This window comes from Chenopodium quinoa, unplaced genomic scaffold, assembly GCF_001683475.1.
Source record: "Chenopodium quinoa cultivar QQ74 unplaced genomic scaffold, ASM168347v1, whole genome shotgun sequence".
Classification (NCBI taxonomy): domain Eukaryota; kingdom Viridiplantae; phylum Streptophyta; class Magnoliopsida; order Caryophyllales; family Amaranthaceae; genus Chenopodium; species Chenopodium quinoa.
Window position 1 is genome coordinate 2,282,837 of NW_018742726.1, and position 12,829 is coordinate 2,295,665.

General features: G+C 32.7%; 1 protein-coding gene across 1 annotated transcript; it reads right to left on the reverse strand.

The window, feature by feature from the left end:
• Nucleotides 1-250: 250 nt before the first annotated feature.
• LOC110723357 lies at nt 251-7,097 on the reverse strand. The gene is made up of 22 exons (XM_021902708.1): nt 6,630-7,097; nt 6,459-6,536; nt 6,308-6,367; nt 5,991-6,134; nt 5,080-5,172; nt 4,906-4,968; nt 4,510-4,586; nt 4,379-4,432; nt 4,170-4,262; nt 3,957-4,049; nt 3,612-3,830; nt 3,325-3,531; nt 3,185-3,250; nt 2,294-3,048; nt 1,940-2,215; nt 1,668-1,844; nt 1,205-1,577; nt 1,060-1,122; nt 870-938; nt 725-784; nt 541-641; nt 251-262 (listed from the first exon to the last, which is right to left on the reverse strand). The coding sequence occupies exons 1-22, from the start codon at nt 6,671-6,673 to the stop codon at nt 251-253; spliced, it is 3,177 nt and encodes a 1,058-aa protein (XP_021758400.1). The 5' UTR covers nt 6,674-7,097.
• Between the last annotated feature and the right edge of the window lie 5,732 nt (nt 7,098-12,829).

Consider the following 12,829-nt stretch of genomic DNA (forward strand, 5'->3'; position numbering starts at 1 on the left):
ACCTTTCAACCTTTTCCTTTTCAGTTTTTTTCTTCTTTTCTGCAATTGACTTTTTCTTATCATCATTCCTGGTCATATTACATAACACAAATGTACATTTAGGTATATGAAAATGTTCATTATTATTTTTGAACATTTACTTAATATAAATAATGTACCTTTTTGTGACTTTTGAGGATGAAGCAACAATCTTCTTGTTTTCACTGAAAAGTGAAACAATGTCAGTACATATTAATAAAATAAAAGCTTCTTATGTAACACCCTGAATCATTTTCAATTCATAAAATGAAAGATATTGATTTAACATAAACCTATTGATTTAACATAAACCACACATTCATATTACATATTCAACAAAATAATGTTCACACATACAATAGTTTGAGAAACACCAGTTTCAAGTTACAACACGATAGTAACATAAGTTAAATTGTTCCATCTAGATATTTTATCCTACACCATTACATAACCCTAATAGTAAGACATGTCTTCAGGATTTTACCCCTCCACTTTTTCATCATTTTTTGTTTTTTCAAAAACATCTTCCTTGTTTTGTTTTCCACCTTCAACTGTGTTTTTTGGATCATCACTTTTTTCACCACCATCTGACCTAGGGTCAGCATCAACCACTGAACCAGATCCTGCATCTAAGAAAAAATTTAATTAGATATAATATAATTTCTTTGTAAATGAACATTTGAGTATTTATAATTGAACATTATACCTGTTCTAGGCAATCCTTCATTATCTGACCTAGTGTCAGCATCAAATTTTGAACCAGTTGCTGCGTCTAACAAAAAAATACAATTAATAATGAATATTTCTTGTTTGTAAATGAACATTTTACACTTTTTAATTGAACATTATACCAGTTCTAGAAAATTCTTCAATTCTTTGTTCTGAAGCTGCTGAAGTTTTACCCACATCCTTTTCTTCAGCTGTATTATAAATCATCATTTTGGAGATACACTAAGTTAATAGTATTTACACATAATAATTAGAAATGAACATTTCTACTTAAGTTTATGTACATTATTATTAAATATATGAACATATTACCATTTGTTGAAATTATTGGTTGTTCAATTATATCACCAAGTGTTGAAAAGGTGGGCCCTGTTTCTGTTTAGGACAATTTAGACCACAAATTTAGAATTTTTCATATAAAAATTAGGATATATAGTCTCTTTTAGTTAGAATTTACCAATGGCTGGAGAAGGTGGAGTCAACCCCAAGCTGAAAGCTTTTCTGATGTCATATTCTTGTTCTTTTTCCTTTCCCTTTTTGGTTAATTTCTTCCCAGTCATTTGCTTCTCAGTTGTTTGCTTTTCAGACCCTTGCATCAGATTCTTCTCAGCTTGTGCAAGTGCATTTAGGAAATCCTCACTGCCAAAGAATTCTTCATCTTGGCTTAGAATTGATGGTTCCCTAGCTACCACCTTTCCTAAAACTTCATCAACTTTTTTCACCAAGTCATTTCCAGGGAAGATATCCTTTGCCTTCACCAATTTTGAAGAAAGCTTTGACAGGTTTGAACAAGTTGTTTTTACCAGGGAAACAAAATCATCCATAAAAACCTATATGAATGAATATTAAAAATTATGCAGTTGAACATTTCAGATTATACAAATGAACATTTATGTTAACAAAAGTGATCATTTTATAACCTTAGGACTTTCTTCAACTTCTGCAGCAATCCTTGGTAGAATTTTCCCTCTCCCAAATCCCAATTCTAATTCAATCTTCAACCTCTCAAGAACCATGTCTCTATTCCATGCAGATATGATAGGAATTTTTCTTGGAGGCCTTTTGTCTAACCTCTGAACTCTATCAAAATAGAACAACTACAAGAAAAAAGAAAACATGGAACAGAACATAAACAATAAAAAAAAGTGCATTTATTTAAATTTAAATGAACATTTTGTATCTAAGAATATACCATCAGAAATTGAAGAGGGCCTTTGTAGAACCCCTTGCCTTGCTGCTTTCTCCAATCAACATGACATTTGATAAGTGAGTCATATACAAACTGACACCAGTTCAAATTTTTTATGTTTTCTTTGTCCATCATAGAATAAAGAAATTTGAAATGGCATTGATTGTTTGATACACATTTCATCAAGCAGTTCACAGCCACTGCTAAAAAGTTAGTAATGAAATGTTCACTTGGTGGTATGTTGTTGGTGAATTTATCATTTATGTATCCATTCACAATCTGCAAACAAAATGAACAAAACATTTATACTTTTGATCATTTAATGTATTTAAAATGAACATTTAAAACTGATCATACCTGACTCACTGATGGAGTTTTTCCTGACCATGATTTTCTCCATTTCTTCAGAAATTCTGCATACTCCTCACTAATTTTATCAGACTTTGGCTCAACAATTGGAATTTCTCCTGTAGGCAAGCCATAAACTACCCTAACATCCTCTACCTCAATTTCTATTTTTTCATTCTTTGGTAGTTCAAAACACTGGCTATTTTCTTCAAAACTTCCCAATAACCAGTTACAGAACTTTTGATCAAGTTGAGGTAAACTAATGTCAAGAAGTGATCCTAACCCTATATCAACAACTTGTTGTTTTTGGGTAGGTGTCATCTTTTTTATCCATGCAATGAACTTCACATGTCCTCCTCTCTTTGAAGATTTCTCTTCCTCAAATTCATCTTCCTGAATTTCCTCAACTTCATCAGTTTCTATTGCTTGAACCATTTCAGTTTTCATTTTCTTTTTTCTCCTACCTTCAATCTTTCCTTCATCATACAGTACCATCTTTTGCTCCTCCTTTTCAACCTTTGCCTTCACTGAATTCCCTTTCTTTGCCTGTTTCTTCCTTGGCTTTACTTCATCCTCTTCCTCCTCTTCCTCCACCTCATAATCATCCTCACTGACAGGCTCTTCTTCTGCTCTATAAACTGACTCTTCACTATCATCATCACTGTCAGTAGAACTTTCATCAGTAGGATCTTGAGAGGGTTCATCTGATGGTACTTCTTGTATTTTTTTTCTCTTTCCAGCATTTCTCTTGGCAGGACTGACATCTGAAAATTAAATATATATAATTTTGTTTAAGTATTGAAAATGTACAGTAAGCAAATGATAAAATGAACAAAATTGTTTTCTCAAATGATCATTCTATATATAGAAATTGAACATTTATAATATATCATTATATACCTGCTTTTCTTTTGCCAGCAACCTTAGAAGTTTTCTTCACTTCTTCTAGAGTTTTCTTTTTCCCACCTATATATTGAAATTGAACATTAATGATATACCATCATAAATGATCATTCTATACATTAAGATTGAACATTTACCCTTTTTGCCTTGGTCTGGAGGATATTCAGCAGGAGCACCTGCCATTTTTTTTATTGGAGTAGGTGCTGGAGGTGGTGCATCAGCTTCCTTTTGAATAGGAAAATTCCTTGTAGACATTCTTCTCTTCTGTCCTATTTTTGCGGTTTCTTTAGCAGGTTCAACATCCTTCTTCAGGCTTCCCTTTTCAGATTCATCTAACAGAACATCTATTGTTTTTAAAAAAAATTTATGTTAGTATATTTGAAAGTGTAATATTTATTGTGTAACAGAAAAGTATTATGATTACCTTGGCTCCTTGTAATTCTACCACTTGGCACAACAACAAGGCTTTTGTTTTTGTTTTTCCTTGCAACCATTTTGTATCTTGTTTTCATTTTGGTTGACTGATCACTTTTTTGTGATGATGGAGCTGTCTCCTCACTAAGTTTTGTGGAAACTTTATCATCATCTTGATCTAGAAGATAAGTTTCATCCTCAATTTGAACAAAATCAGGTGCAATTTGTGCTGCATATGAAATGATCAAATATAAAAGATTAAATAAACATTTATTAAATTGGATGACAAATGTTTACTATATACAATATAAATGAACATTTCAGGTAATGAATATGTACATTTTCCACTATTTACCTTTCGGATCTGTTGTCTTTGTAGACTCATCTTCCACTGTTTTCTCTTTAGGGATTTTCTCCTTTTCAGGCTCTTTTTTTCCCTCTTGTCCTTCTATGAAAATTTAATTAGTTAATATTTATATATTTTTTTTAATCTTATTGAACATTCAATATTATGTAGATCCAATATGAACATTTTATGTAATAAAAATGTACATTTATAAATTTTTACCTTCTACATTTGTTGTCTTTGGAAAGACATCTTCCACAGTTTTGTCTTTAGGGCTTTTCTCTTTTTCAGTCCCTTTTTTTCCTTCTTGTCCTTCTATTAAAATTTATTTAGTTAAAATTTAATTTTTTTAACCTTATTGAATATTTAATATTATGCTTTTCCAATATGAACATTTTTTGTAATAAAAATGTACATTTTAAAATTTTTACCTTTTTCCACAGTTTTCTCTTCTATTGGCCCTTTTTCTTTCTTTTTTGCTTCACCTTCAAAAGTAATAGTATTGTTAAAATTGATATTTATGACTATTAAACAAAAATATTCAATAAATATGATCATTTACCTTTCCTGATTTCCTTGCTTGCCTTTTCCATTCTTTTGAGATTTCTCATAATTCTGATTGTCGATTCTTTGTACTTTCTGTAAATGTATGATATTAACTTTGAAATATATTCATTAATTGATTAAATTAATTCAATTATTTAAATTTAAACATACTTTGGGTTTCTCTCTATGTTTAAATGTATTTCTTGCATCTTGTCCTTTAATGTTGTTATTCTTGAATCATCTTTGGGTTTTCTGATATTTCATTAAAAATATGTTTGAATTTACAATTTTGATTAGTAAATAAAAAAATGAACATATAACTTATATTACTATTGGTCATGAGCAAACTTTTTTGTACTGATTTTCAAATGAACATATAGTCTATCTAAATTGAACATTTAAGTTTTCTTACTTTTGGCCAAGACTATTCTTTACTGGATTGCTTTGCACTTTTGGTTGAACTTCTTCTTGCTTGCTGAAATCAATATTAAGAAATACTTTAAATAAAAAATGCACATAAATTGTACATAAAATATACTGTTATAAAAATGAACATTTATTTATATAAAATTGATCATTAGTATACCTTTCATCCCTACTCTCTTTGTCAGTTGTGTTATGTGTAGCAGACACACTCTTAGTTGTTGCATTAGTAGCAGGAATGTTCTCACTTTGTTCACTTAAAAAAAACAGAATTATTTTATATAATATGATATTAAAGTATGAACTAATTTATACAATGAAGAAGATAATTAGTTATTTTGTATAAAGCTTTTATACCTTATTGTTTGATTTGTCTCTGGTGGTCTTGATTTTGACATAACAAATTTCACTCGAACCTTTTTTTTTTCACTAAAATTTTAAGAATTACCTAATAAGTTTGGTATATATATACAATGTACAATAATTGAATGTAAAAACAATTATTTTATACATATAAACTTACTTGTTTAAAGTGTATCTTTCATAACTATTACCATATTCATTTTGTTCTATAACCTTCTTTAGAGTTAATGGTTCAGATTTCCCATCTCTAAATTGAAGCAAGTGTATCACTCTAAATGGCACATCACTACATTATAAATTAATTACATGACATTAGTTTGAATGCATATCACTGAAATGATTATTATCATATTTATATATGTGCATGATGATTTAATGAAATGTATATTTGTTATTTAAATCTCAATGAATACTCAAATGAACAAATATACATATATGATCATAATTATATCTATAAATGAACATTATGAGTATCAAATATGATCATATACAATGATGTTTCAATGAAATGTACTTTTGTTTTTAAATCTCAATAAATACTCATATGAACAAATATAAATATATGATCATAACTATATCTATAAATGAACATTATGAGTATCAAATATGATCATATACAAATAACATATTAAACAAAGATAAAACCAATTTTATCAAATACAACTAGCATATTAGACATGAACATAATATATTCTGTAAATGACTAATTACCTTGGTAGTGGAGACATTGTTAAATCCGTACCAATTGACTTGTCAATATCTTTTAAAAGTTCCGGATCTACAATTGGATCATTTTGGCGGTTTTTTTTCAATTTGTCTACTCTTGACTGAAGAGGTACATCATCATCATCGTCTCTGTTTTATTTAATAAATTGTTAATGTTTTAGTTATTTTCAGTAAAATCTTAGAACAATTACTACAATCGCAAAAATTTTTAACAAAAATTAGGTTTTACAAATAAATTCGCTCTATAATTTTCATCGCAAGAATATGAACAAATTAGGTTTTACAAAAGTTAGAGTTCATACATTTCTTCAGAAATTTTCAACAAATTACTCGTCTCTGAAGTATTCTTCTCCAAAATCATACTACAATTGCAAAAAATTGAACAAAAATTAGGTTTCACACATAAAATCGCACTATAATTGTCATCGAAAAAAAATGAACAAAATTACTTACTCTTTAGATACATTTTGCTCCGATTTTGCAGTTTCTTCTTTCATGTTCTTCTCTGTAGTGGTTTTTTGCAAAATCGCACTACAATCGCAACAAAATGAACAAAATTAAGGTTTCACACATAAAATTGCACTACAATCTCAAAAAATGAACAAAACTAACGAAATTACTTACTCTTTTTTTTGTGATTGTTTAATTTCATCTCGAATATCAGACATTTGAAGCAATTATGAAGTGTTTTGAAGCAATTTTGCAATAATTTGAAGAGAATTTCGTTCCGATTCGACGGTGTTGATGAGAGAGAAATTCTAGAGAAATGAAGAAGATGGTTTTTAGAGAGAGAATAATTTGAAATGGATAGTTTTTTTTTTTTTTAATAATATATATGTGGGGTAGGGGAAGTTATTTCTAATTTACTGTGGTTAGTGGGAGTGAGTGGGGGTAGTTACTGTAGTTTGTGGGGGTAGGGGAAAAACGCAAACGCTGCGTTTTGTAGGGGGTGTAGGTTATGGTACCTACACTAGGGTGTAGTGTATACTAATTATTTATTTGTTGATGTGAGTTACTTTCACATCAATTATCATCAAATAAAAATTAATGAATACCATTTGTGAGTAACTTAATTCCATTTGTTTTTCAATTTCTTTAATCAAAGATTTATTAAATTATTTGTATTTCCATTCAAATTATACAGCTGGAGAATATTTTAACAATGAAAGATACAGAAAGTGATGATTGGATATGTTTTTACAAGAAAAAAAAATTGTGTAAATGGAATAATTGGTGAAAAGCTTATAAGATAAGGAAAGAAGTATAAAGTAAATCTACCTTTATTATCAATCAATCAATCAAAGCCTTAATCCCATAAGTGGGGTCGGCTACATGAACCAAATTTGATTATTCCGTGTAATCATCAACAAAGATCCTCCTCCTCCATCCCTTACGATCCAATGCCTTATCCTCATGTACATCCATATACTTCATATTCTTTCGAACTCCTTCCAACCAAGTCATTTTCGGTCTCCCTCTCCCTCGTTTAACCCCTCCATGGTCCCACTCTTCCACTCTTTGTACCGGTGAAAATTAGAGGATGAACGTTTATTATGAAATAACATTCAGTCAAATTAAGTCCATTCAAAAAAAAAAGTTGAAATTGTTAGATTTACAGAGATTTCAAACAAGAAAAACACTTAAATTTGTGTGGGAACAAAACCTAAAATAAATTATTACAATATTATTGTAAATATCAAATACAACGCAATGTATTTCAATAAAGTATTATCCAAGTCTAAGAAATTACAGAAATTTACAAAGACAAACTTGCCTTAACTCCAAGCCGATACAACCAAGCATGAACATGAGAATACCAATGTCCCGTAAGACTAGATCCTTGATACACTGTCAAAGGCGTGTAAACACTTTCCTAAAGAGGTTTATTTCCCCCACACAGTACTTGGGTTAAACCGGAAATCCTCTTTGAGATACAATTGACAGCAATTTCGTTCTTATTACTAGAATCGAAATCAAGATGACAAATTCACCAATATTGGAATAATTGAAAGAGTTTCCTCACAAAAGTTTGCAAGAAATTTGAGAGAAAAGTGTGGAAAATTATGCTTAGGGAGATGAAGAATAATGTTATGACCTTTTCTTTCACGAATTGATGTCTTTTAATAAAAGACTCAACCGTTAGAAAAAACCGTAAAAACAGGGAGGCGTGGACACTCCACCATGAGGCGCAGGCACGCCACCAGGTGGAGCGGGCGCTCCTCACAATATTTGCGTAATTTCACAAAAAGGAAGTGAGGGGTGCGGTTTATGTGCGACCAGCAGCGCGGGCGCGCCATCCTCACCCTTCCAAATTGCCAAATTCCAAAGAGGTACGCGGTTTAGGCGCGCTCTCTGCGCGGCCGCGCCTACCTTGCGCGGCCGCGCCTACCTTGCGCGGGCACTCCTCATGGTTCGCGAGCGCGCAACCATAACACTCTAAATATCCAACAATCCTCCCCTATTTAGAGTGTTCCTTAAAACATTCTCCACTTCTTACAATTAAACCACATCTCATGCATCAATGCCAATGTCCCTACAGATTGAATTGACACCTAGTACAACACACTTAACGATGATCATATCCCATGATTTCCATACGGATTGAATCACACGAATATATCCAACCATTCGAAGGTGAAGTAAACAAAAGACAAATCGAATTTATCATCACTTGACACTTTTATACAGCCATGTGTCCGTATCTTTCATAAGTTCATCAAAGTCTATATGTCCATCTAGACTTCTTGAAGCGGCTAAACTTCGAACTCATATAGGTAGGTTCTCATATACGTAATAGTGCCCTTGTGATAAGACACCTTCATTTAGAGCATCTCAACTCTAAATCTTTGAGAACTTTAAATAGACGCTACCTTTGTTAGGTTTTACAAAAATTCAACAACAAGAACTACTTATAAATGTGGGAACAAAACCTAAAATGAAGTATAATTCAACTTGATTATACAACAATCAATATTAATCAAAATATTGCAACCAAACACCGAATTATCAAAGTATTACAGAAAATACTAAGAAATACACTAATGTGAAAGATATTACACTTGCCTCAACTCCAAGCCTTTGATAACGAACATGAACATGAGAAATACAATGACCACTTGAGTCTCAATCCTTGATACACTGTCTTAGGCGTGTGAACACTTTCCTAAAAAGTTTAATTTCCCCCACAACGGTGCTTGGGTTCAATTCGGAAATACTCTTTGAGATACAAAAGACAGCCAATCGTTCTTTTGCACTAAGAATCGAATTGAAGATGACTAATTCACAAAATTGGATTAATTGGAAGAGATTTCTCACAAAAGTTTGCAAGAAGTTTGAGAGAAAATTGTGGAGAATTCCTTTGAAGAGATACAAATTAATTTCTTCTATAAAAAAGCTTTCACGAAATCAAGCCTTTAATAAAGACTCAACCGTCAGAAAACCGCAAAACAGGGAGGAGCGGGCGCTCCACCTGGAGGAGCGGGTGCTTCTTAGTGTGGAGCGGGCGCTCCTCCCCATAGCCTGCGATATTCCACAAGAAGGCAGTGAGGGGCGCGGTTTAGGCGCGACCATCAGCGCGAGCGCGACACCTGGACGCGCGGCCGCGCCACCAGACGCGCGGTCGCGCCACCAGACGCGCGGCTGCGCCAACCTCAACCTTCCAAATTGCCAATTTCCAAAGAGGTAAGCGGTTTAGGCGCGCTCTCTGCGCGGCCGCGCCTACCTTGCGCGGGCGCTCCTCATGGTTCGCGAGCGCGCAACCATCAACACTTTAAATATCCAACAATCCTCCCCTATTTAGAGTGTTACTTAAAACATTCTCCACTTCTTACAATTAAACCACATTTCATGCATCAATGCCAATGTCCCTATGGATTGAATTGACACCTAGTACAACACACTTAACGATGATCATATCCCATGATTTCCATACGGATTGAATCACACGAATATATCCAACCATTTGAAGGTGAAGTACACACAAGACAAATCGAATTTATCATCACTTGACACTTTTATACAGCCATGTGTCCGTATCTTTCATAAGTTCATCAAAGTCTATATCTCCATCTAGACTTCTTGAAGCGGCTAAACTTCGAACTCATATAGGTAGGTTCTCATATACGTAATAGTGCCCTTGTGATAAGACATCTTCATTTAGAGCTTCTCAACTCTAAATCTTTGAGAACTTTAATTAGACGTTACCTTACACATCACAAGTAACATAGCAATATGGGTCATCATACATTGCTATCAAACAACAAAAATGCAATTCAACCACATTGAATCTAAGACTTGATGTTTCTTCAAGCGTTAGATTGGGTTACACAAATTTGTGTTTTTACCTTTGGTGGGTGGGTCCTTGCTTTCATTAGCACGACTCTCCTTGGCTTTCTCCATCCTTTTCTTAAAAGAAAAGCAGTCCTTCTTGTGGTGACCAACCTTACCGCATTCCCAACAAGAAAACCTGTCATTGTTTGCTTGCCTTTTGGACTTTCCTTTGGAAGAATTATTATTCTTCCTTTTTCCACTAGTAGATGCACTAGCTCTCCCTTCATCTACCATATTCACGGTATATGTGCTAGGATTTCCATCCTTAGCTCCTTCCATGGCACGAATCCCTTCTTCAATTTGAAGATGGGTGGCCAAACCGGAAGTCATGTTTAACACTTTTCCAACTAGGGGGTAATTTGTCAATAATGCTAGAAACAACAAACAATTCATTCATGGCTATTCCATGTTGTTCCAAGCTACCATAAATACGTTGCAATTCATGAAATTGGTCCATTATGGACTGACCATCAACAAATTTAAAATTATTAAAATTGCTAACTAAGAATTTCTTACTTGATGCATCTTTCGCCATGTATTTGCTTTCCAAAGACTCCCAAAGCTCCTTGGCCGACTCAATGTTTTGATAGACATCAAACAAGTCATCCTCCATACCATTCAAGATATGACCACGACAAATGAAATCATCATTGTCCCATTTCGATCTCTCCCGAACGGATTCCAAGGTCTCATTCTCATGTTCATCCGGCCTTGGAGTACTAATCACGTAGGCAACATTAAGAGATGTAAGAAGAAAATTTCCATCTCCTAAACTCAACACCATCAAACTTCTTGATTTTGACAAAATTTGTTGTTAATTCCTTCACACTAGACATACTTGACAAATTCTAATTAAACCTCTTTAGATTGTTAGGTTTACAATGATTTCAAACAAGAAAAACACTTAAATTTGTGTGGGAACAAAACCTAAAATAAATGATTACAATATTATTGTAAATATCAAATCCAATGCAATGTATTTCAATCAAGTATTATCCAAGTCTAAGAAATTACAGAAATTTACAAAGACTACACTAGTGTGAAATTAAACAAACTTGCCTTAACTCCAAGCCGATACAACCAAGCATGAACATGAGAATACCAATGTCCCGTAAGACTAGATCCTTGATACACTATCAAAGGCGTGTAAACACTTTCCTAAAGAGGTTTATTTCCCCCACACGGTACTTGGGTTAAACCGGAAATCCTCTTTGAGATTTAATTGACAGCAATTTCGTTCTTAGTACTAGAATCGAAATCAAGATGACAAATTCACCAATATTGGAATAATTGAAAGAGTTTCCTCACAAAAGTTTGCAAGAAATTTGAGAGAAAAGTGTGGAAAATTATGCTTAGGGAGATGAAGAATAATGTTCTGACCTTTTCTTTCACGAATTGATGTCTTTTAATAAAAGACTCAACCGTCAGAAAAAACCGCAAAAATAGGGAGGCGCGGGCGTTCCACCATGAGGCGCGGGCGTACCACCAGGTGGAGCGGGCGCTCCTCACAATATCTGCATAATTTCACAAAAAGGCAGTGAGGGGCGCGGTTTATGCGCGATCAGCAGCGCGGGCACGCCAACCAGGACGCGCGGGCACGCCATCCTCACCCTTCCAAATTGCCAAATTCCAGAGAGGTACGCGGTTTAGGCGCTCTCTCTGCGCGGTCGCGCCAACCTTACGCCGACTCTCTTTCATGGTCGCGATCGCGCAACCATCAACACTCTAAATATTCAACAGAAATAAAATTAAGAATCGTCAAGGCTTAAATGTACTGGGAAAGATACTCCCTCTGTCCCATAATACTAAGGACGTTGGGGTGGACATGTAGGCCCTGTTCTGATTTACTGAAAACAACTGAACTGATATATTTGACTATGGATTAATGATTTTTAACTATGGATTAGTAATGATATTAATCCACTAATAATTATGAAAAATAAAATGAAGTACAAAATTAATCCACTAACAGTTTTTTTTTTTTAAAGTTTTTTTATTTTCATGTTAATTAATTCCTGTGAAATTAATCTACTGTAATAGTTTTGCTGTTAAAAAATGAAACAAAAAAACAAAGAAAATATCCAAAAATAAAAAAGGAAACAAAGACCCAATACTACGCACTTCCATTATTATTATTATTATTATTATTATTATTATTATTATTATTATTATTATTATTATTATTATTATTATTATTATTATTATTATTATTATTATTATTATTATTATTATTATTATTATTATTATTATTATTATTATTATTATTATTATTATTATTATTATTATTATTATTATTATTATTATTATTATTATTATAGGAAAATTCTCAATGGTGATCCCCAACTTCTGCTACGCACCAATGGTAACCCTCTTGAAAATTAATTATACAAAATGACCTTTTTAAAGAATTTTATCCCAAATATGACATTAATGAGTGTTTTATTATTTAAAAAATTAAACTATGGTAAGATTGTTTTTTTTTTTTTATAAAAAAA

Coding starts and splice junctions, on each gene's coding strand:
- LOC110723357 (XM_021902708.1), bottom strand. CDS start 6,673: ATGTCTGATATTCGAGATGAAATTAAACAATCACAAAAAAAAGA. Junction 4,263..4,378: donor AGAGAAAACTGTGGAAAAAG/GTAAAAATTTTA, acceptor AAATTTTAATAG/AAGGACAAGAAGGAAAAAAA. Junction 4,050..4,169: donor AAAGACAACAAATGTAGAAG/GTAAAAATTTAT, acceptor AAATTTTCATAG/AAGGACAAGAGGGAAAAAAA.